Raw genomic sequence first — 21,734 nt, 5'->3', positions numbered from 1 at the left:
AGCTAGGCTTTGAAGACTACATGGATCACACAGTCTTTTTCTTGTTTACTTTTTGCTACAGATGCTATTTATTTCATTTCCCAGAAGTGCTCTTGAATTTCCCATTTTTTTTAATTGAGGGGAGATTCATGTAACATAAAATTAACCGTGTAATGTGTGCAGTTCAGTGGCATTGAGTACATTCACAACGTTACACAACCATCACCTTGATCTAGTTCCAAAACATTTCCCTTACCCCAGAGGGAAACCCCACACCCTTAACAGTGACTCCCCTCCTCCCCTTTTCCCCGGCAGCCACTCATCTGATTTCTGTCTCTATGGATTTATTTATTCTGGATATTTGACATAAACAGAATCATACACTGCATCACACATTTATTCAAATGCTAAACATGCAGAAAACTGTACAGTGAACAGCCATATCCCACCGCCCGATCCTACTAATAATGTCTGCTGAATTGGTTTTATCATGTATCTCTGTGTGTGTGTGATTTATTAGATATATTAGTGCCTATCATTTTTTATTTTATTTTTTTATTGAGAGAAGGTCTTGCTCTGTCACCCAGGCTGGAGTGCAGTGGTGCATTCACGACTCACTGAAGCCTCAACCTCCTGGGCTCAAGCAATCCCTCCCACCTCAACCTCCTAAGTAGCTGGGACTACAGGTGCATGCTACTATGCCTGGCTAATTTTTGTATTTTTCTTTTTTTTTTTCTTTTTTTTTTTCTTTTTTTTTTGAGACAGAGTCTCACTCTGTTGCCCAGGCTGGAGTGCAGTGGCCGGATCTCAGCTCACTGCAAGCTCTGCCTTCCGGGTTTATGCCATTCTCCTGCCTCAGCCTCCTGAGTAGCTAGGACTACAGGCACACGCCACCTCGCCCGGCTAGTTTTTTGTATTTTTTAGTAGAGACGGGGTTTCACCGTGTTAGCCAGGATGGTCTCGATCTCCTGACCTTGTGATCCGCCCGTCTCAGCCTCCCGAAGTGCTGGGATTACAGGCTTGAGCCACCGCGCCCGGCTTTTTTTTTTTTTTTTTTTTTTTTTTAGAGATAGGGTCTCACTATGTTGACCAGGCTGGTCTCCAACTCCTGAGCTCAAGCAGTCCTCTGGCCTGGGCTTCCCAGAGTGCTGGGATTATAGGCGTGAGCCACTGCACCTGACCTTTATGAGTTAAAAAAACTTTTTTTTTTAAATCAAGATATAACTTACATAAACTGTAGAGAAGTGTCTACATTTGAAGACTTCACCTGGTTGAATTTTTGCATCAGTAGATACCCAGATAACCACTGTCTGGGGCAAGATGGATAACACTGTCTAGAAAGCTCCCTGGCCATCTCCCCAGTTGATCAACCCTATGCTAATCTCTCTCACCATCGATCACTTCTGCCTGCCTTTGAACTTTTGAACACTAGCCTCCCTCAGCTAGATGCTCTCTTTCTCTCTCAGCCAGTGTTTTGAGAGAACTTGCATTCCCACTGGGCACCTTCACGAATTAGGCAATGATTAATGGACTTCTTCCTTTTGTGGAATTAATCTTTGATCGGCAGCTCAGGGAAGCCAGTGATAATGGAGTGAATAAAATTCCACTCCAAGTCAAGAAGCTGATGTTTTGTTGTAATGAACACACACCAGCCTACCCAGGGTTGGGGGATGCCTGGTTCCATTGGCTTTTTGGATTGGTTGGTTTGTTTGAGGTAGGGTCTCACTTTGTCACCAAGGCTGGAGTGCAGTGGTGCAATCTTAGCTCACTGCAGCCTTGAACTCCTGGACTCAAATGATTCTCCTGCTCCAGCTGCCTGAGTAGCTAGGACTATAGGTGCCTGCCATCACACCCAGCTACCTTTTAAAAATATTTTTTAAGAAATGGGATCTCACTATATTGCCCAGGCTGGTCTTGCACTCTTGGGCTCAAGCAATCCTCCCACCTCAGCCTCCCAAAGTGTTAAGATTACAGGTATGAGCCACTGTGCCTGGCCTCCATTGGCTTTTCGAGACATCAGTCTCACCTCCAGTCCCCTGGGGAGCCAGGCCTGTTCACCCTTCAGCCCTTCCAGACTTAGCCAGGCAAAGACACTCTTGACACATTTTCTTCCTCCAAGAGGAAGCCAAGTGTTTACTTCATACCAGGCACCACGTCGCCCCTGTGTATTTCTTATTTTTCTTCCTTTGGCGTTTTCTTTTTTAAAAACAACTTTATGGAGACATATTTCACTTTAAACATGCTCCTACTGCCAATGTACAAATTAATGATTTTGAGGAACTTTAGCAAGGGATGGAACCACGCCCAAGAATCAGTTTCAGAATATTTTCATCCCGCGCAAGATCTCTTGTGCCTATTTACGGTTAATACCTCTTCCCAGCCCTGCCGCAGGCAACCGCTAAGAGACAGAGACTTTCTGTCTCTCTGAACTTGCCTGTTCAGGACACTTCACATCAATGGATCCCACACCACGTGGACTCTGTCAGGCTTCTTTCCCTTCGGATAACGTCTTCCAGGCTCGTTCAGATGGAGCACAGTCCGTAGTTCCTGCTCTTTGTTACGAAGTGGTATTTCTCAGTTCACTTCGCAAAGTGGGTATTTTCCTTATGCCCATTGTAGAGATGGGAATGCTGAGACCCAGCTAGGGGCAGGGACTGGGGGCCGCCTCTGAGTGCTCCAGGCTCAGCCAACGTGCACTTAGTCCCCACAGTGACATGTCACTGCCTCCCCTGTGGGACTGGGGATGCCTCAGGGATTCATCCCCAGGACCTGGCATGGTGCAGACTCACAGCCAGGCTTCTCGGATACTGACACAGTGAATTAACCCGCTGTGTTTAGAAACCTACTGTCCCGGCTGCCATTCATTGCTCTTCCCTAAACGAACAGAAGCCCTGTACTCATCAGCAACCATCGATGGGCCCTCTCAGATATCCCCCCCGCTCTGCTCCTTCTTGCTAGTGCCACCTCTCTGTCACCTGGCTGCTGCCATAGACCACTGCCTGCCTTCCCAGCCCACACCCTTGCTGCTGATGTCCTCTCTCTGCAGAGCCCATGGAGGCATTGCCTTTAAGCACAAATGGAGCTGTGCGGGATCCCTCCTGGCAGCCGTTCTGTGCTCTGGCCCTCCCCGCCTGCCCTGTTTCCTCCCTATCCACAGAGGCCTTTTCACTACGGCTCAGTCGTAGCTCGCTCTCTGCTGCCTCAGGACCTTTGCACAGGCTGTCCCTGTGCCTGGAACACCTGTTCCTTTCATCCTTTGTTCTTAGCTTGTGTCTCCGCTGCAGAGAGGCTTCCCTGACCACCAGAGCTGAAGTAGGTCCGCTCGTTCCGCCTCTGGGGCGTTTCTTTCATAAACACTGACTTGGAGGGACTTGCAGTCACCTCCGTGAAGCTCATCCTTTGGCCTTCCTGGTGGCCTCGCAGACTGGGCTGTGAGTGCCGGGCAGGGAGGCCGTGTCTCTTCTGTTCACAGCTGTGTCCCAACACCTGGCATACAGTAGGCACTTGAGCTCTGTTTGCTGGGTGGCTGGAGGACAGGCTGGACGGGCATAAGGAAAATGCCCACTTTGCAAAGTGAACTGAGAAATACCACGTAGCAGCAAAGAGATGGAACTACCAACCGCGCTCCAGCTGGACAAGCCCAGAAGATGTTATTCAAAGGGAAAGAAGGGGAGCACCTTGCTGACCCCTTTCCTCCCACCCCTCCCATTGCCACCGTGCCCGCTCTTGGCTTCAGTTCATTGTCCCCTCTCTTATGGCCCTCACAGGATGTGGCTCGGCTGCAGGGCGGTCGGCAGCCTGAGCACCGGGACGTGACCCTGCAGAAGGTGTTGGACTCCGAGAAGCTGCTCTATGTGCTGGAGGCGGACGCGGCCATTGCCAAGCACATGAAGCACCCACAGGGAGACATGATTGCTGAGGAGTATGTCCCTTCGGCTTCTTATCCCAGGGGATCCATTGGGGGCTGTGGGCCAAGGCAGGGGGTACTGTTCAGCATTTGGGAGCCCGAGTCAGGGGTCATCAAGGGCTAACTAGGTGCCAGGCACGTGCCAAAGGCTTCACACAATCCTCTTTTTTTTTTTTTTTTTTTTTTTTTGAGACAGGGTTTTGCTCTTGTTGCCCAGGCTGGAGTGCAATGGTGTAATCTCGGCTCACTGCAACCTCTTCCTCCACGGTTCAAGCGATTTTCCTGCCTCAGCCTCCCAAGTAGCTGGAATTACAGGCGTGTGCCACCACGCCCAGCTAATTTTGTATTTTTAGTAGAGACAGGGTTTCTCTATGTTGGTCAGGCTGGTCTCAAACTCCAGACCTCAGGTGATCCGCCCGCCTCGGCCTCCCAAAGTGCTGGGATTATAGGCGTGAGCCACCTTGCCCGGCCTCACATGATCCTCTTGATGACCCTATTTTGCAGCTGGGGAAACCGAGGCTCAGGGAGTTGATATCCCTTGTTCTGGAGCCACCAGGCTGACCTGTGAGCTTTTGAGCGAGCTCTCCCGCTGCCTGGTGCCCTGTCCCTGGCTTCCTTGGCTCACAACTCCTGGTTCAGTTTATCTTGGATGGATCAGCCTCCCTGACTCCTGCCTTGTCCCCACCTCCACCCCAGCAAGGGCAGGGCTCTCTCGGTGCCCCACGACCCTCGACACTCGTCCTTGGCATGGCATGCACCACCCCGTGGGCCCTGCTGGGTGGCAGACTCCAGAAAACAAGATCCTTCCTGCTTATTCCAGAACCTTCTATGGTTCTGGGCACATAGTAGGCTCTCAGGAAACTCTGATGGGGGAAGGAAGGTTGATGGAAAGTGGGTGGGGCCAGGCACGGTGGTTCACGTCTGTAATCCCAGCACTTTGGGAGGCCGAAGCGGGCGGATCACCTGAGGTCGGGAGTTTGAGACCAGCCTGACCAACATGGTGAAATCCCGTCTCTACTAAAAATACAAAATTAACCAGGTGAGGTGGCGCATGTCTGTCATCCCAGCTACTCCAGAGGCTGAGGCAGGATAATCGCTTGAAACCGGGAGGCGGAGGTTGCCATGAGCTGAGATTGCGCCACCGCACTCCAGCCTGAGTGACAGAGCAAGACTCTGTCTCAAAAAAAAAAAAAGAAAGAAAGAAAGTACGTGGGAAGAGGGGTGACAGGATGCCCAGATGGTCTGGAACCAAAGGCCATGGTCACTGTGTCCTTCCAGGACACTGAGGCCAGGGTTTGGGTGGGAGGCCCCTTGTGGGGTACAGGCAGTGCCAACCAGCCCCACTAAGCGGGCGGCCTCTCTCCCATCAGTATCCGCCAGCTGAAGGAGCGCGTGACCAACCTGCGCGGGAAACACAAGCAGATCTACAGCCTGGCGGCGAAGGAAGTGGACCCACAGGTCAACTGGGCGGCGCTGGTGGAGGAGAAGCTGGTATGGCCTGGACGGGGCCGCCGGCTTCAGGGCTTCAGCTGGGGAGGGGGCCGTGCGTGTGCAGGGAGAGCCTTGCCATGTAATGGGCATCCCGGGTCTTACCAGGGAGAGAGCCATGGTCCTGATGATTTTCCAATGTGCCCGTGAGAGGAGTGAGGCTCAGAGAAGTGCAGCGCCAAGTCAGGGTCACACAGCTCGAGTGGTGGAGATTCGAACTCTGTCCCATCATCCACACCTCGCTGCTGCTCCTGAGTCCCACTTTCCAGCCCTGGCATGTTGGGGTCCTGGTGATGTTTTGTGGGCAGGCTGGGGCAGGAGTGGCCAGACTTCTGGCCTGTCGCTCCCTTTCCTGGCCCTCGCCACAGAGAAGCACACAGCCACTGCAGCTAGGTGTCCCAGGTTCGAGCCTCAGCTTCCCCAATTTTATTTATGTATTTATTTATTTATTTATTCATTCATTCATGAGACAAGGTCTCACTCCATCGCCCAGGCTAGAGTGCAGTGGCATGATCACGGCTCACTGCAACCTCAATTTCCCAGGCTTAGGTGATCCTCCCACCACAGCCTCCCAAGTAACTGGAATTACAGGTGCACGCCACCACACCTGGCTAATTTTTTGTATTTTTATAGAGACGGGGCTTTGCCACATTGGCCAGGCTTGTCTCAAATTCCTGAGCTTCCCCAATTTTATTTTTTATTTATTTATTTATTTTTGAGACAAGGTCTTACTCTGCCTCCCAGGCTGGAGTGCAGTGGCATGATCACGGCTCACTGCAGCCTCAACTTCCCAAGCTCAGGTGATCCTCCCACCTCAGCCTCTCAAGTAGCTGGGAGTACAGGTGCATGCCACCACACCTGGCTAATTTTTTCTTTTCTTTTTTTTTTTTTTTTTTTTTTGTTGAGACAGAGTCTCGCTTTGTCACCCAGGCTGGAGTGCAGTGGCCGGATCTCAGCTCACTGCAAGCTCCGCCTCCCGGGTTTGCGCCATTCTCCTGCCTCAGCCTCCCAAGTAGCTGGGACTACAGGCGCCCGCCACCTCGCCCGGCTAGTTTTTTGTATTTTTTTTTTAGTAGAGACGGGGTTTCACTGTATTAGCCAGGATGGTCTCGATCTCCTAACCTCGTGATCCGCCCGTCTCGGCCTCCCAAAGTGCTGGGATTACAGGCTTGAGCCACCGCGCCCGGCCTAATTTTTTCTATTTTTGTAGAGACGGGGCTTTGCCACATTGGCCAGGCTGGTCTCAAACTCCTGGGCTCAAGTGATCCACCCCCCTTGGCCTCCCAAAGTGCCGGGATGACAGGTATCAGCCACCATGCCTGGCCAGCTTGTCCACTGTTAGTGGCATGACCCTGGGCAGGTGACTTGCCCTCACTCAGCCTCTGTGTCCTCATCTGAGAGATGGAACAGTAACCATGTGGACCTCTGAGGCTCTGTGAGATGAGAGATGATAACGGGTCAGTGCTCAGCAAATGGAACTTCAGGGTTGAAGGTGTGGCCGGCATCTCCCTATGGCTCTGCGGGGCCCTGTGAAAAAGAGAGCACCATCATGCCCACCCCCGAGGCTCCTGGGGTGGCCGCACATGCCCAGCCCTTAGCCCACCCTCTCCCTATTGCTTCTCTGCCCTCCCGGCCAGGACAAGCTGAGCAGCCAGAGCTTTGGGACTGACCTGCCGCTGGTGGACCACCAAGTGGAGGAGCATAACATCTTCCACAACGAGGTCAAGGCCATCGGGCCCCACCTGGCCAAGGACGGGGTCAAGGTGGGGCATGTGCTGGTGTGGTGGGGACCCAGGGATGGAGGGGGCCGCGCCTGCGTCCTGGCCCTGACCCGTGCCCTCGGCTCTGTCCTCAGGAGCAGAACAGTGAACTTCGGGCCAAGTACCAGAAACTGCTGGTGAGGAGCTCCCTGGGGGAAAGGCATCATGGGGAGAGGAGAGGATGGGAAGCTTGGAGTCGGGGGGACAAGGATGTATTCTTTTAAAAATGACACAGGCAGCTGACATCAGGCCTATAATCCTAGCACTTTGGGAGGCAGAGGCAGGAGGATCACTTGAGCCCAGGAGTTTGAGACCCACCTGGGCAACATAGTGAGACTCCAGCTCTCCAAACAATGTAAAAATTAGCGGGGCTTGGTGGCATGCTGTGGTCCCAGCTACTTGAGAGGCTGAAGTGGGAGGATTGTTTGAGTCCAGGAGGCGGAGGCTGCAATAAGCTGAGATCATGCTACTCCACTCCAGCCTGGGAAACAGAGCAAAATCCTGTCTTAAAAAAAAAAAAAAAAAAAAAAAAAAAAAAAGGCGTGCAGTAAACGTTTCAATCAGGAGAGGGGTTGAGGTGGGAAGAGACGTGCCCCAGCCTCTTCCTGAGCGACTGCCAGGTTTACCCTGGTTGCTCAGGGAAAACCCTAATAGACCCCAAGGGTACAGCCTGTCCTGCTTATTTCTTTATTAAGTATCTGCTGTGTGCCAAGTAGGATGCCACTTGCTGTCTGTACAAAAGCTTTCCATTTTCCTTCCCAAACCTTTAAAGAATGCATTGTTTTAAAAATTGCATGAGTGTTATGCAAATACTTTCTCGTTGCCGATGTTTCAGACATCTCAGAGAACGCAGAGGCAGCACTGTCGTTGTAAGGAGCCATGCTGCCTCTGCTCCTTAGTGTTAGTGGTGCCACCTTGAGCGAGTTACTTAGCCTCTGGGAGCCTCAGTTTCCTCATCTGTGAAATGGAGTTCCTACCTGTTCCTGTCTCATAGGGTCGCTCTGAGGATGAAATGAGTCAGTGTTGCAGAAGTTCGTAGTGCAGTGCTGGCTCGCGGAGGGCCCCATGTACCAAAATGCAAACATCCCTCCTTTCCCTTGCACCCCCGCTTCTCAGACGTAAAGTGGTGCTTTCCTTCCAGCCCTCTGTAAGATGATCGTGATAAAGATCAAAGTAGCAGCTATAGTGACTGATATTTGTTGAGCACCAACTAACTATATGCCAGTCTGTGTGCGCTGTGACGTCAGGACTTTCATCGTCCCCATTTACAGATGGGCAAACTAAGTCTTCACAAAAGTGTCAGTTCCGCAAGGGTTTTGTGTGTTTCGTTCACTGCTGTATCCCCAGTACCTGGAGCCATGTCCAGCGCGTAGGAGATGCTCAATAAACATTTGCTGAATGAATGAATGCGTTTCAGGGGGTCAGGTGACTTGTCTAAGGGGGTCTGGCCTGGAAGTGGCTAAGCTGGGCTTGTCCTCAGGCCGGCCATAGCTGGGCCCTGCAGGAGGTGGGGAAGGAAGCGAGCAGTGGCAGTGGGCTGAGGACGCAGCCCTGTCCTTGTCCCGGCCCCTTCAGGCAGCATCACAGGCCCGGCAGCAGCACCTGAGTTCACTGCAGGACTACATGCAGCGCTGCACCAACGAGCTGTACTGGCTAGACCAGCAGGCCAAGGACCGCATGCAGTACGACTGGAGTGACCGCAACCTCGACTATCCCAGCCGCCGGCGCCAGTACGAGGTGGGCGCTGGGGGCCTGGGGCATCAGGGAGGAGGCAGCCCTGGAGAGAGCACAGGCCCGTCAGGCTGGGCACTGAGGCCCCTCCACTGCCCCGCACTGCAGAATTTCATCAACCGGAACCTGGAGGCCAAAGAGGAGAGAATCAACAAACTGCACAGCGAGGGTGACCAGCTGCTGGCAGCCGAGCACCCCGGGAGGAACTCCATTGAGGTGTGTGCACCCCAAGACCAGACACTTCCTCCAGGGTGGCTTCTGGTTGGCCTCTGCCTGTGGGTCGCCTGGAGCTCGGGCAGACCCCGGAGCTGGGGGTCCTGCAAGCTGCATCTTGTGTCTGTCTGTCTCTATCTTGCTGTGTCTGACTCTGCCTCCTTCATTTATCCTGATCCGTTGACACCTCTGCCCTAAGTCCCTGGACTTCTGAAGCCCCCTAGAGTTGCTGCAACAAGTTAAAACAAACTTAGTGGCTTTAAACAACAGAAATTCATTCTCTCAGAGGTCTGTGGGCTGTAAGTCTGAAATCAAGGTGTCTTAGGGCTTCATTCCCTCTGGAAGCTCCAGGACATGTACCTTCCTTGCTCTTCCAGCTTCTGGGGGTTGCCAGCAGCCCTTGGCTTGTGGCTGTATCATTTCAGCCCCTTCCTCCATCTTCACACGGCCTTCTCTCCCCATGTCTCTCTGTGTCCTCTCTTCTTATAAGGATGCCAGTCAACGGATTTAGGGCTTACCCTAATTTCAGGATCCTTAACTAATGACATTTGCAAAGATCCTATTCCCAAATAAGGTCGCATTCTTCCCAACCCCCACAATGCCCCTGCCACCTGAGATGGAGTTTTGCTGTTGTCGCCCAGGCTGGAGTGCAGTGGTGCGATCTTGGCTCACTGCAACCTCCGCCTCCCAGGTTGAAGCGATTCTCCTGCCTCAGCCTCCCGAGTAGCCGGGACTACAGGCGCACGCCACCACACCCAGCTAATTTTTGTATTTTTAGTAGAGACGGGGCCTCATCATGTGGGCCAGGCTAGTCTTGAACTCCTGACCTCAGGTGATCCACCCGCCTCGGCCTCCCAAACTGCTGCGATTACAGACGTGAACCACCATGCCTGGCCAGGGTCATGGATTTGGTGGGACACTGTTTGGTCCATGACAGTGCCTTTGTGCAGATTTGCTGAAGGCACCACTTTGGGCAGACACAGCCCCCACTTGCCCCTTGTGCACCGCACAGCCTGGGCATCCATATGTGGCATCCCTGTTTGGTCCCTGACATAACCCCTCTCTCCTCCTCCCACCCCTGAGCAGAAGTTGGCTACGTCTGTGGTAGCCACTCCCAGAGAGATGCCAGATGCCTAGATGCCTCCCTCCCCCACCATGCCCTAGCCCAATATCCCAGTGGTCCCTCCCTTGGTGTCTGCAGTACCTGCCCAGTGGTGACCAGCCCCTTCTTCTGGCAGGCACACATGGAGGCTGTGCACGCAGACTGGAAGGAGTACCTGAACCTGCTCATCTGCGAGGAGAGTCACCTCAAGTACATGGAGGACTACCACCAGGTACCTGCCTCTCCTGGGAGTCCCCCCAGCACCAGTGGTGCTACTCTCTGAGAGCGCTCAGTGCCTACTTGGCTCATATGTGGCCTCGTGCTGCTTGGTCCAGGAGCCTTGCGGGGCTGCCATCCCAGGCCCCCAGCACCCATGCTTCTGATGGCGTGTGCAGACATGTCCCAAGCCTGCCAGCCCCTGTCCATCCTCCTTGGGGACCAGGGCCAGAGTCTGATTCCCCAGGTCACATGGGGTCTAGGGTGAGTGTGTGGGGTTTATAATCTTGGTAAAATAATATGCATGCAGGCCGGGCGCGGTGGCTCAAGCCTGTAATCCCAGCACTTTGGGAGGCCGAGACGGGTGGATCACGAGGTCAGGAGATCGAGACCATCCTGGTTAACACGGTGAAACCCCATCTCTACTAAAAAATACAAAAAACTAGCCGGGCGAGGTGGCGGGCGCCTGTAGTCCCAGCTACTCAGGAGGCTGAGGCAGGAGAATGGCGTAAACCCGGGAGGTGGAGCTTGCAGTGAGCTGAGATCCGGCCACTGCACCCCAGCCTGGGTGACAGAGCAAGACTCCGTCTCAAAAAAAAAAAAAAAATAGTAATATGCATGCAGATACATAAAATAAAATTTGTTTTTTGTTTTGTTTTTGTTTTTATTTTTGAGAGAGTCTCACCTTGTCACTCAGGCTGGAGTGCAGTGGTGTGATCTCGGCTCACTGCAACCTCTGCCTCCTGGGTTCCAGCGATTCTCCTGCCTCAGCCTCCTGAACAGCTGGGATTACAAGTGTACATCAACACACCCAGCTAATTTTTTTATTTTCAGTAAAGGCGGGGTTTTGCCATGTTGGTCAGGCTGGTCTCGAACTCCTGAGCTCAGGTGATTCGCCTGCCTCAGCTTCCCAAAGTGCACCCTGAGGCCCTGGCTCTGGCTGGATTACAGGTGTGAGCCATTGCACCTGGCCAGTTTGCCATTTTTAAGTGTACAATTCAGTGGCATTCATTGCATTCGCAATATTATGCAACCATCACCACCATCTACTTGCAAAACTTTCTATCACCCCAAACAGAAACCCTATACCCTGGTCGGGCACGGTGGCTCACGCCTGTAATTCCAGCACTTTGGGAAGCTGAGGCGAGTGGATCACCTGAAGTCAGGAGTTCGAGACCACCCTGGCCAACATGATGAAACCCCATCTCTACTAAAAATACAAAAGTTAGCCAGGCGTGGTGGCCCATACCTGTAATCCCAGATGGGAGGCTGAGGCAGGAGAATTGCTTGAACCCAGGAGGCAGAGGTTGCAGTGAGCCGAGATTGTGCCATTGTACTCCAGCCTGGGCGACAGAGCGAGACTCCGCCTCAAAAAAAAAAAAGCAAAAAACAAAACAAAACAAAAAAACCCTGTACTCATTAGGCAGTAAGTCTTCCATTCCCGCTTCCGCAGCCCCAGGTCACCTTTGGTCTTCTTGCTGTCTCTGTGGACTTGCCTGTTCCAGATGTTTCACATCTAGAACGAATATGAAGAATCAGTGGGATCATGCAGTCTCTGCCCTTTTGTGTCTGGCTTCTCTCACTGAGCGTGTTTTCCGGGTTCGTCCGTGTTGTAGCATTTTCAGTGCTTCACTCCTTTTTATGGCTGAATCATATCCCATTGTATGGCTAGACCACTGTGTTTATCCACTCATCTGTGGCTGGACACTTGTCTGTTTCCAGAGGAATGAGAGTTCTTAAGAAGCTGCGGGTAATTCTTAGGATTGAGATGTCTGGGGAAAGCTGGATGTGGGCGACGCCGTGTCACTCCTTATTCACTGAGCTGCACGGTGAGGGCTTCAGGTCCTGTTCATGGCTGCAGCCCAGGTGCTCAGCCCAGGGGATAGCTGACAGTGACCCAAGAGCTGATAGACTGAAGAACGGGCAAGAGAATTTTCGAGAAAAAGGGGAGGCTATTATCAAAACCTAGAAAGAAACTATAGTAGTAAGTCTGGGTGTTCCTAGTACAGAGAGAGGAATTGAATCAAGGACACCTCAAGACTTACTGGTATATCAAAGAAAACATGTCACAGAGGTGGCATCTCATGGATGGGTGGGAAGGGACCTGCCTTCTCCCAGTGAGGCCCCTAAGGAGCCAGCTCAGGGAGGGTGAGGCTGTTTCCACGCAGAGGAGCCTCAGGCTCAGTGCAGGGTCCCATGCTGGACTCCCAGTGAACCGGAGGCCCAGCCCCGCCTGGGGGATGAGCTTGAAGCCTCGGACAGAAGCCCAGGTGCTTCTAGTGGTTTCCTGGCTGTGACAGAGCCACCTTCTCCCCAAGTTCCACAAAGACGTGAAGGACGCTCAGGAGCTACTGCACAAGGTGGACTCGGACCTGAACCAGAAATACGGCCCTGACTTCAAGGACCGGTACCAGATTGAGCAGCTGCTGCGGGAGCTGGATGTGAGCGAGGGCCCAGGACCCCTGCTGGCCCGGGGGGCGGGGGACCCCTCTACACCATGCCTACCCTCAGCCCTGGACAGAGCCCCCCACAGCACCCCACCTGCTGACCCCAGCCCCTACTCGGTGCCCTCCCACCAGGGGGAAGGCTGTTGGTCTCACCGGGCCCCTGACCCTGTTCTCTTCAGGACCAGGAGAAGGTGCTGGACAAGTATGAGGACGTGGTGCGGGGGTTGCAGAAGCGAGGCCAGCAGGTGGTGCCCCTCAAGTACCGCCGGGAGACTCCGCTCAAGCCCATCCCCGTGGAGGCACTCTGTGACTTTGAGGGGGAGCAGGTGCGCGGGGCCAGCTCCTCTGTTCACATCACTACAAAGTCTTTGGGGTAACATGGCTGGATCTGGGGCCTCAGGCGACGTTCTCGGGAGCCTGTGCCTGTCTCCATGGTTGGTGTCACTCTGCCAACCCTTTACCTCATGCAGGCCGACTGGCACCCCCATGCCGCCCCCACCTCGCCTGCCCTGGCCTTGTGTTCCACCAGCTTAGCAACCCCAGTCCCACCTCAGAAGTCCCCGGCCAGGTTCTCATTGGCCCACTGAGTCACGTGTCCACCCTACACCAATCACTGTGGCCGGGGAACGCCAGTGTCTACCCTATACCAATGACTGTGGCCGGGGAATGCCAGTCTCACATTGGCCAGGTCCAAGTCACATGTCCATCTGGAGCTTGGGAATGGAGAAGGAATGAGACCACAGGGACTGGGAATTGGGAGGGACGGTTCCTCAAAGGGAAATGGAGGTGGGTTGCTGGGCCAGCAGCCTCAACATATGTGCTCCTCCTGCATAATCCTCCCAACTCTATGGGGAGGGTCCAAGTGATGAGCCGAGGGTCCCCAGGTCCAAGAGTCCAGGGTGAGATGGCTACCGCGCTCGCAGGCCCTCAGCCCCTCCCGGGACCCTGACTGTCTGGCCTGCCCTTGCCAGGGCCTGATTTCACGGGGCTACAGCTACACCCTGCAGAAGAACAACGGGGAGAGCTGGGAACTCATGGACAGTGCTGGGAACAAGCTGATTGCTCCGGCTGTCTGTTTCGTGATCCCCCCCACAGACCCTGAGGCCCTGGCTCTGGCTGACAGGTACAAGGGCAAAGGCGGGAGTCTGCATGGACCAGCCCCACCCCCACGGCTTCTCAGGCCCCATTCATAGCCCTGGGCATTTGGACTCAGCCTGTGGGGAGCGGGGGGTTGCTGACACTCTCCATCTGTACCCCCTTGGAGGTTCATGCAGGAGAGGGGCAGATCGTGGGCCGCCTGACTTGCTGAACATGAATATCCAGCTCTTGGCTTCGTCCAGCAAGCAGTTTCTAAGGGCCCCTGGCTCCCACACGCACTGCTCCCTGTACCTGCAGCTCCCAGCCCCTCGACTGTGGACTCAGCTGGAATAAGGGCTGCCTCCTCTTTGCTCCCAGGCACCTTCTTCCACTGCACACACCACTTTTTATTGACTATCCTATGTGTCAGTCTCGTTGGGCTCCTTGAATTTCCTCTCTCCAGGGCCTAGTTAAGTACCTGGTGGAAAGTTGGTGCCCAGGAACTCCTTGCTGAATGAGTGGATGATTCAAGGAATGCCTTCATTTATTCATTCATGTATTTATTGAGCACCTGCTGTGTATGCTCCCTCAGAGGTAACATCTTGGTGGAGATTATTGGACAATTTTAGGTAGTTTAAGACTTCCTATGAAGAAGGGGAAGGAGGAGGAGTTCTGAGCCCAGGAGCACACAAAGGCCAGCACGACAGTGAGCACTCGCTGTCTGCATCTAAGGAGCTGTCAGGCTCCTCTGGGGTGTCTGCCCAGCCAGTCTGCTGTCGTGTCTCTGTGGGTGCAAGGGGTGGTGGGCTGCCCAGGTTCCCAGCTCATTTCCGTCCTCACAGCCTGGGCAGCCAGTACCGGAGCGTGCAGCAGAAGGCAGCCGGGAGCAAACGCACGCTGCAGCAGCGGTATGAGGTGCTGAAGACCGAGAACCCTGGAGGTGGGTGCCAGGGCCACTCGCCTGAGGCTCTGAGGGTGCCAGGGAGGGGCTGGACCCAGGGTATATGCTGTGGATGAGATGGCAGGGGCCTGGCAGGAGGTGGGGGGCTGGGTGCCTAGGTCCCTCCCTGAGCCTCACACCCCTGGCCCATTGTCACACCTGCCTGTGTCCTCCCTCCCTCCACAGATGCCTCTGACCTACAAGGGCGGCAGCTGCTGGCTGGCTTGGACAAGGTGGCCAGAGACCTGGACCGGCAGGAGAAGGCCATCACAGGGATCCTGCGGCCACCGCTGGAGCAAGGCCGGGCTGTGCAGGACAGTGCTGAGCGGGCCAAAGACCTTAAGGTACCTGTGGGTCAGGAGCACAGGCGGGGCCTGGGGAGCCCTGCACTGGCCCCCTGGCGGCCCCTATTCGAGGTCTTTTCCCCGTAGGGTCTTTTTTTTTTTTTTTTTTTTTGAGACGGAGTCTCGCTTTGTCGCCCAGGCTGGAGTGCAGTGGCCGGATCTCAGCTCACTGCAAGCTCCGCCTCCCGGGTTTACGCCATTCTCCTGCCTCAGCCTCCCGAGTAGCTGGGACTACAGGCGCCCGCCACCACGCCCGGCTAGTTTTTTGTATTTTTAGTAGAGACGGGGTTTCACCATATTAGCCAGGATGGTCTTGATCTCCTGACCTCGTGATCCGCCCGTCTCGGCCTCCCAAAGTGCTGGGATTACAGACTTGAGCCACCGCGCCCGGCCCCCCGTGGGGTCTTAGGACATTCACTGCAGGTGTCTGACAGGGACAGCCTGCTGCATGTAACCGGGTCCCGAGTCGTGGAGCTGGCAGGGCTGCCCTCATCACCTCCCCAGCTTCCAGACCAAGGACCAGGCCGCCAGGCTCTTTCCAGACATATCCCCAGGAGAAAGAGCCAAGGCTTGCACTGTCCCTGCATGGCTTGTCGATCTGACGCCTGGCGCAGCACATGGGCTGTGGAATTCCGCAGGACTGGGTCACTGGCTGATTTGACCGCAGACACGTTAGCTAAACCCCAGGCCTCTTCAGTAGGATGGGTTGACCCTGCTTGCAGGGCGGTGGCAAGGACAGGGTGAGCTGATGCCGGGGGCAACGTGGCAAGGCCACCACCACCCACCTCCTTTCCTACACAGTCTCCCACATCCTCAAGGCAGCCCTTTGAGGCAGGGAGTAGCACTCCAATTTTACAGAGGGGGATCTGGGATTGGAGAAGTGCCCTAGTCCCTGATGGGGCCTCACAGTGAGGGCCGAGTCAGGGTGAGAGGATGCGGGTCTCGGGTGTAACCTGACCCCACAAGTCCCTTCCTAAGTTGCTGGGAGTCATCACGCCCCCACCCGTGATTGGGTGGAGTCGTAGTACTCACCTCCCAGGGTTGCTGGAAAGGTTATTGAACAGAAGCGTTCACGTGCAGTGCTTAGGACAGCACAGGCCCGGCAGCTGCCTGGGTGCTTTTGGTGGCACTAGTCCACAGTCCACCTCAGCGGTTCCCTGGGATGCTTGTGAAAGATGCAGCCCTCAGGCTGGCGTCCAGACGCCGCATCAGAGCCCCAGAGTGTGCCAGGCCTTTCCAGCTGCTTCCACTGTCCCTGATGTGGGAATGTGTGCCCACCCTGGCCACATCCTCGGGGGAAGGGGCTGCCTGGCTGTGTCCAAAACTGAGGGGCCCTGGTCCCCACAGAACATCACCAATGAGCTACTGCGGATTGAGCCTGAGAAGACTCGGAGCGCGGCTGAGGGCGAAGCCTTCATCCAGGCCCTCCCGGGCAGTGGCACCGCACCCCTGCTGAGGACCCGGGTGGAGGACACCAACCAGAAATACGAGCGCCTGGCGCAGCTGCTGGACTTGGCCCAGGACAAGTGGGTGGCAGACAGGCAACATGGAGGTTGGGGTGGCGTCAGGGGACCAGGTGGGTATCCCCTGACGCCTGACTGGTGTCCTCAGAGTTGACGTGGCCAACCGCCTGGAGAAGAGCCTGCAGCAGGGCTGGGAGTTGCTGGCCACACACGAGAACCATCTGAATCAGGATGACACAGTGCCCGAGAGTAGCTGCATCCTGGACAGCAAGGGGCAAGAGCTGGCGGTGAGTCTGGGGCCCAAATCCCAGAAGTCCTTCTCTGAGCAGGTGAGGGCATCAGGCCCATCCACCCACCCCATCCGGACAGACGAGGACACCAGCATCCCGTCTCCCTGGGTTTGGAATGCCCAGTGTGACAAACTGGGAACTGCAAATGGAGGCCCGCAGGACAAATCCGAGCTATTCACGGGATCTGTGTGACCTATGGGATTTCAAATGCCAGCATTTTAAGATCAAATATCTGCAATAGACAGTGCAGTGGCACATGCTTGTAACACCAGCCATTCAGGAGGCTGGGGTGGGCTTGCTTGAGCCCCGGAGTTTAGGTCCAACGTGGACAATGTTGCAAGCCCCATCTCTTAAAAAAAAAAAAAAAACACCTAACAATCCATGTTCCCAGTATCTCTTGCTGAGCACAGCTGGCATCCTGGGCTGCAGTCCACAGGGCAAGTCACGGGGCAGAGGAGCAGCTGCGTCCTCGGCCTGCTTTCCCCTCGCAGTTGCCACGGGCCCCCTTCCCGCGTGGCCTGCTTGAGCGCAGGAAACATTCAAGTCTGCGACCCGAGGCCCCTTATTCACACTCCCATCTCACGACCCGCTTTTGCCAAGGCCTCACGGCCCGTGGCAGGCTGTTCTAGTGCGGGGCACGAGCTGCCTGCTGCAGTGTTTTTAGAAGTTAGTTTTTCAGGGCTTTGTTCATTGTAATAAAACAGAAGATGGCAGAAGTGACCCAGGTTTGAGATGGACAGAGCAAGGCTCCAGTCCCTCCTCCTTGTGGCCTTGACCACCCTCCTACAGCCAGTGGCCCGGGGTCTGTCATCACCCGGCTCTGGGAGCTCTGGAGCTCTGGCCATAGCACCGCTGTCTCCTCCTCTGCCCGGCCAGGCCATGGCCTCTGAGTTACAGGCCCAGAAGTCCCTCCTGGGTGAGGTGGAGCAGAACTTGCAGGCAGCCAAGCAGTGCTCGAGCACACTGGCCAGCCACTTCCAGGAGCACTGCCCGGACCTGGAGCGCCAGGAGGCCGAGGTGCACAAGCTGGGCCAGCGTTTCGACAACCTGTGCCAGCAGGTGGAGCGCAGGTGAGGGTGCGGGGGGTGGTGGTCATTCTTGTTTTCTGAGAATGCAATCTAATTCCCTCTAAACAATGCTGTAGCCATGTCCCACAGATGGTGCCGTTTTTCTTTTTGGTGAGTTCGTCAGATTCCCTGACAGCCCTGTGGTCTCTCCTTTGAGTCATGATTACCTGGGTCTTGTAATCCACAATGGGCATCTCTGCAAGTCAGTGTATGTGGACTCACCCGGTTCTCCACTCCCACCTGACATTCCCTAATTACCACCCACCCGTGTGGGAGATACTTACGGTATTTCTAGTTAAGTTACATTTGATTGTTTCCCACTTTTTTTTAAAAAATGAGGGCCCCGTAAGGCATCTGCTTGCTGTGGCCAAGGCCTGAATGCTTTGCCTTGGCAGGGCGCAGAGCCTACAGAGTGCCAAGGCGGCCTACGAGGACTTCCACCACGGCCGTGACCACGTGCTGCAGCTCCTCACCAGCATCCCCAGTTACGAGCCCCAGGAGACAGACAGCCTCAGCCAGATGGAGACCAAGCTGAAGAACCAGAAGGTGAGACGGCCGCTTCTGCAGCCCCAGGCACACACTGGCGAGGGAGGGTCAGAGGTCAGCAAGCCCCTTTCTGGGGAGCCAAGCTTTTGGGAGGTGGAGCAGGGCAGAGGCCTGCCACAGCTATGTCCTCCCTGGGCCTCAGCTCTCAGGCTCCCAACACCCAACCCTCTGAGAACAAGATCCGAGTGTGTCGCTCACCTCTCCCAGCTCAGTGCCCCGCACAGGGCCTGGTGCAGAGTGGACGCCTGGCGTGGGTTGGCTATCTGAGTGAGCAGCTACAGAATGAGGAGCCGCCTTTGTGGGGAAAATCCCATTTCCAAAGTTGGGACTCCGGCCTCCCCAGGCCCAACACAGTGCCTTGGGGTGAGGGAAGAACATGGGAAGATAAAGGCTGAGATGCAACTCCCAGGTCCACCCCATCAGCCACATCCCCACTTTGGAAACTTTACTTTCCTCACTCATAAGCTGGAGGTCACGATGCTTACCTTCTGGCATCACTTGAAGATCAAATGAGATAATCTAAGTCAGAGAGCAGAACAGTGTCTGGTGGTCCAAATCATCAGTAAACATTTGTTTCCTAGCAGAGATAATGATCTTGGCCCTTCACAGAGCCTTAGAATTGCCTTTTATGGCCGGGTGCAGTAGCTCACGCCTGTAATGCCAGCATTTTGGGAGGCCGAGGCAGGTGGATCACGAAGTGAGGAATTCAAGACCAGCCTGGCAACAGTGAAACCCCATGTCTACTAAAAATACAAAAAAAAACCTAGCTGGGTATGGTGGCAGGAGCCTGTAGTCCCAGCTACTTGGGAGGCTGAGGCAGAACTGCTTGAACCCAGGAGGCTAAGGTTGCAGTGAGCCAAGATTGCACCACTGCACTCCAGCCTGGGCAATGCAGTGAGACTCTGTCTCAAAAAACAAAAAAAACAAAACCAAAAAAAAAAAAACTGCCTTTTGCAATGAACAATAATGTATACCAGGGAGCCATTCATCATACTTTGTGCTAGAGAAGAGTAAATTCAGATTCTGAGATTTCCAGCTACTTCATCCACGTTTGCTTTTTTAAATTTTTTTTCCGGTTCGTTTTGATTTTTAAACTGTGTCTTACAGAACCTGCTAGATGAGATAGCAAGTAGGGAGCAGGAAGTACAGAAGATCTGTGCCAATTCCCAGCAGTACCAGCAGGCTGTAAAGGTGAGCCGGGAAACTTCTGCCCGAAGCACAAACAGCAGGGGCCTCGTTCCTCCGTCCCCTGGTCAGAGAAGCAGCAAGCACCAGCCTTGGCACATGTGGGTGGAGCTGGCCATCTGGCGGCACTGCTGGCTGCTGTGCAAACTGGCATGGGCTTTTGGGAAAATAGCATGGTACTAGACATGCAATGCCGTAAAAGGGTTTTATACTCTGAAGCAGTAAACTCTTTGGGGGAATTTATCCTTAAAGAAAAAATACCAAAAAAAAAAGCAGGATAAAATTGTTGCAACAGCCCTATTTACAATAGCAAAACTAGTAAGCTGGAAAGGACGGGTGTCCAGTGGAAGGGGAAAGCTGCGTGAAGCAGCACACATCCACTTGCTGGATTATGAAGTCTGCAAGCTGGTAAACATGAGAAGAGGTGGTGGCAAGGTGAGACAAGGTGATGGTACAATGTTAAAAGCAGCAGCAGCAGGTGAAAATCTCTAGGCATGTAGGAAGGTCGGGAGGGGAATTCGGGGGGTGCTTTTTCTTGTCTTGTATGTTACTGAGTGATGGAGCTCTGTACTGCTGAGGTATCGGTAATTCTCAAAACCTCCTGGCAATCACTACAGGGTGCAGCTGTGAGGAAGACCCGTGCAGATTATAAAACCAGCACATGGCACAGGGCTGGTCTGGGTCAGCCGGAAGGGGTACAGGAACATGTCTGTCTCTTCTAACCTGTTTTAATCTACCCTCTGCCATGTCTCTCACTCATGCAGGACTATGAGTTAGAAGCAGAAAAACTAAGGTCTCTTCTCGACTTGGAGAATGGAAGGAGCAGCCACGTGAGCAAGAGAGCCAGGCTCCAATCTCCTGCCGCCAAAGTGAAGGAAGAGGTGAGTTTTGTGGGCCGGGCGGCCTCGGGACTGAGGTGGAGGCCAAGCTGCCCTGCTCCCCAGGGAGCATTGGTGTCACGCGCTGGCCTCAGAGATGCACATACAACAGGGAAGCCACTGAGAGCCCTCCTGTGTGCAAACAGGTATGGTAAGAGAAGATGAGGAACTTGCTCTAGGGCAGTGACAGCGATATGCCTAGAAAGACAGCAAGGCTGGGCGTGGTGGCTCCTAGCACTTTGGGTGGCTCCTAGCACCTGTAATCCTAGCACTTGGGGAGGCCAAGGTGGGAGAACTGCTTGAGCCCAGGAGTTTGAGACCAGCCCAGGCAACAAAGCAGGACCCCAAATCTACAAAAAAATTAGCCAGGCGTGGTGGTGCACCCTGCAGCTGCTTGGGAGGCTGAGGAGGGAGGATCACTTGAGCCCAGGAGTTCAAGGCTGTAGTGAGCTGCAATCACAGCATTGCACTTCAGTCTGAGTGAGAGAGATTCTGTCTTTAAAAAGTAAAAACTTTTGAAAACACAGCTGAACAGCAGTGTCAGGGTCAAAGCCATGGATCTGGAAAGTTCCTCTTTTGCTCAGTAAGTAGAGTGGAGGGCTGATATTAGTCCCTTGCACACACAAGAAAGAACACTGGTGCTCAAAGTCAGTGTAGTCAAGACCCTGGTCTGGATCTTCTGCCTCGAGATCCAGTTTTCTCTCCACCAGTGAGACTAAAGCAAGAGTTATGCCTCTACCCCCAAATTCCATACTTCTCAAGAACCACGCCCACGCTCTCTAGCTCTCTGTTGCTTACCCTGTTGACACCTGTTTGTTGATCGCTCTCCTAAACGTCTTGTCTGCAGGAAGCAGCACTTGCCGCCAAGTTCACTGAAGTTTACGCCATCAACAGACAGAGGCTGCAGAATCTGGAGTTTGCTCTGAATCTCCTGAGACAGGTAACTGATCTTCGTAAGAAATCCTACTTCAAGCTGTGCTAACAGGTGACAAAGACAGACTCTGTCTCAGAGAAATAGTCTGTGAATTGATGGGAGTGTCCCCTTGCTAACGTTTCTGGGCAGGACCAGTGCAAAGACTGGCCCGAGCCAATGCTTCTACT

The 21,734-nt window shown here is 54.2% G+C and overlaps 1 protein-coding gene across 1 annotated transcript in view; it reads left to right on the top strand.

Moving 5' to 3' along the window:
- PPL (periplakin) overlaps window positions 1-21,734 on the top strand; it is a 57,974-nt gene that overhangs the window by 31,500 nt on the left and 4,740 nt on the right. The window contains exons 3-21 of the mRNA XM_028840625.2: window positions 3,747-3,901; window positions 5,257-5,377; window positions 7,012-7,137; window positions 7,230-7,271; window positions 8,710-8,871; window positions 8,974-9,081; window positions 10,317-10,412; window positions 12,715-12,837; window positions 13,023-13,169; window positions 13,815-13,966; window positions 14,763-14,860; window positions 15,047-15,204; window positions 16,552-16,730; window positions 16,816-16,954; window positions 17,834-18,027; window positions 18,420-18,570; window positions 19,678-19,761; window positions 20,520-20,636; window positions 21,481-21,573. Of these exons, the coding sequence (XP_028696458.2) occupies window positions 3,747-3,901; window positions 5,257-5,377; window positions 7,012-7,137; window positions 7,230-7,271; window positions 8,710-8,871; window positions 8,974-9,081; window positions 10,317-10,412; window positions 12,715-12,837; window positions 13,023-13,169; window positions 13,815-13,966; window positions 14,763-14,860; window positions 15,047-15,204; window positions 16,552-16,730; window positions 16,816-16,954; window positions 17,834-18,027; window positions 18,420-18,570; window positions 19,678-19,761; window positions 20,520-20,636; window positions 21,481-21,573 (2,445 nt within the window). The remainder of the gene's footprint in view (window positions 1-3,746; window positions 3,902-5,256; window positions 5,378-7,011; window positions 7,138-7,229; window positions 7,272-8,709; window positions 8,872-8,973; window positions 9,082-10,316; window positions 10,413-12,714; window positions 12,838-13,022; window positions 13,170-13,814; window positions 13,967-14,762; window positions 14,861-15,046; window positions 15,205-16,551; window positions 16,731-16,815; window positions 16,955-17,833; window positions 18,028-18,419; window positions 18,571-19,677; window positions 19,762-20,519; window positions 20,637-21,480; window positions 21,574-21,734) is intronic.

This window comes from Macaca mulatta, chromosome 20 (assembly GCF_049350105.2).
Source record: "Macaca mulatta isolate MMU2019108-1 chromosome 20, T2T-MMU8v2.0, whole genome shotgun sequence".
NCBI lineage: Eukaryota > Metazoa > Chordata > Mammalia > Primates > Cercopithecidae > Macaca > Macaca mulatta.
This window is presented reverse-complemented; position numbering and strand designations above follow the sequence as displayed.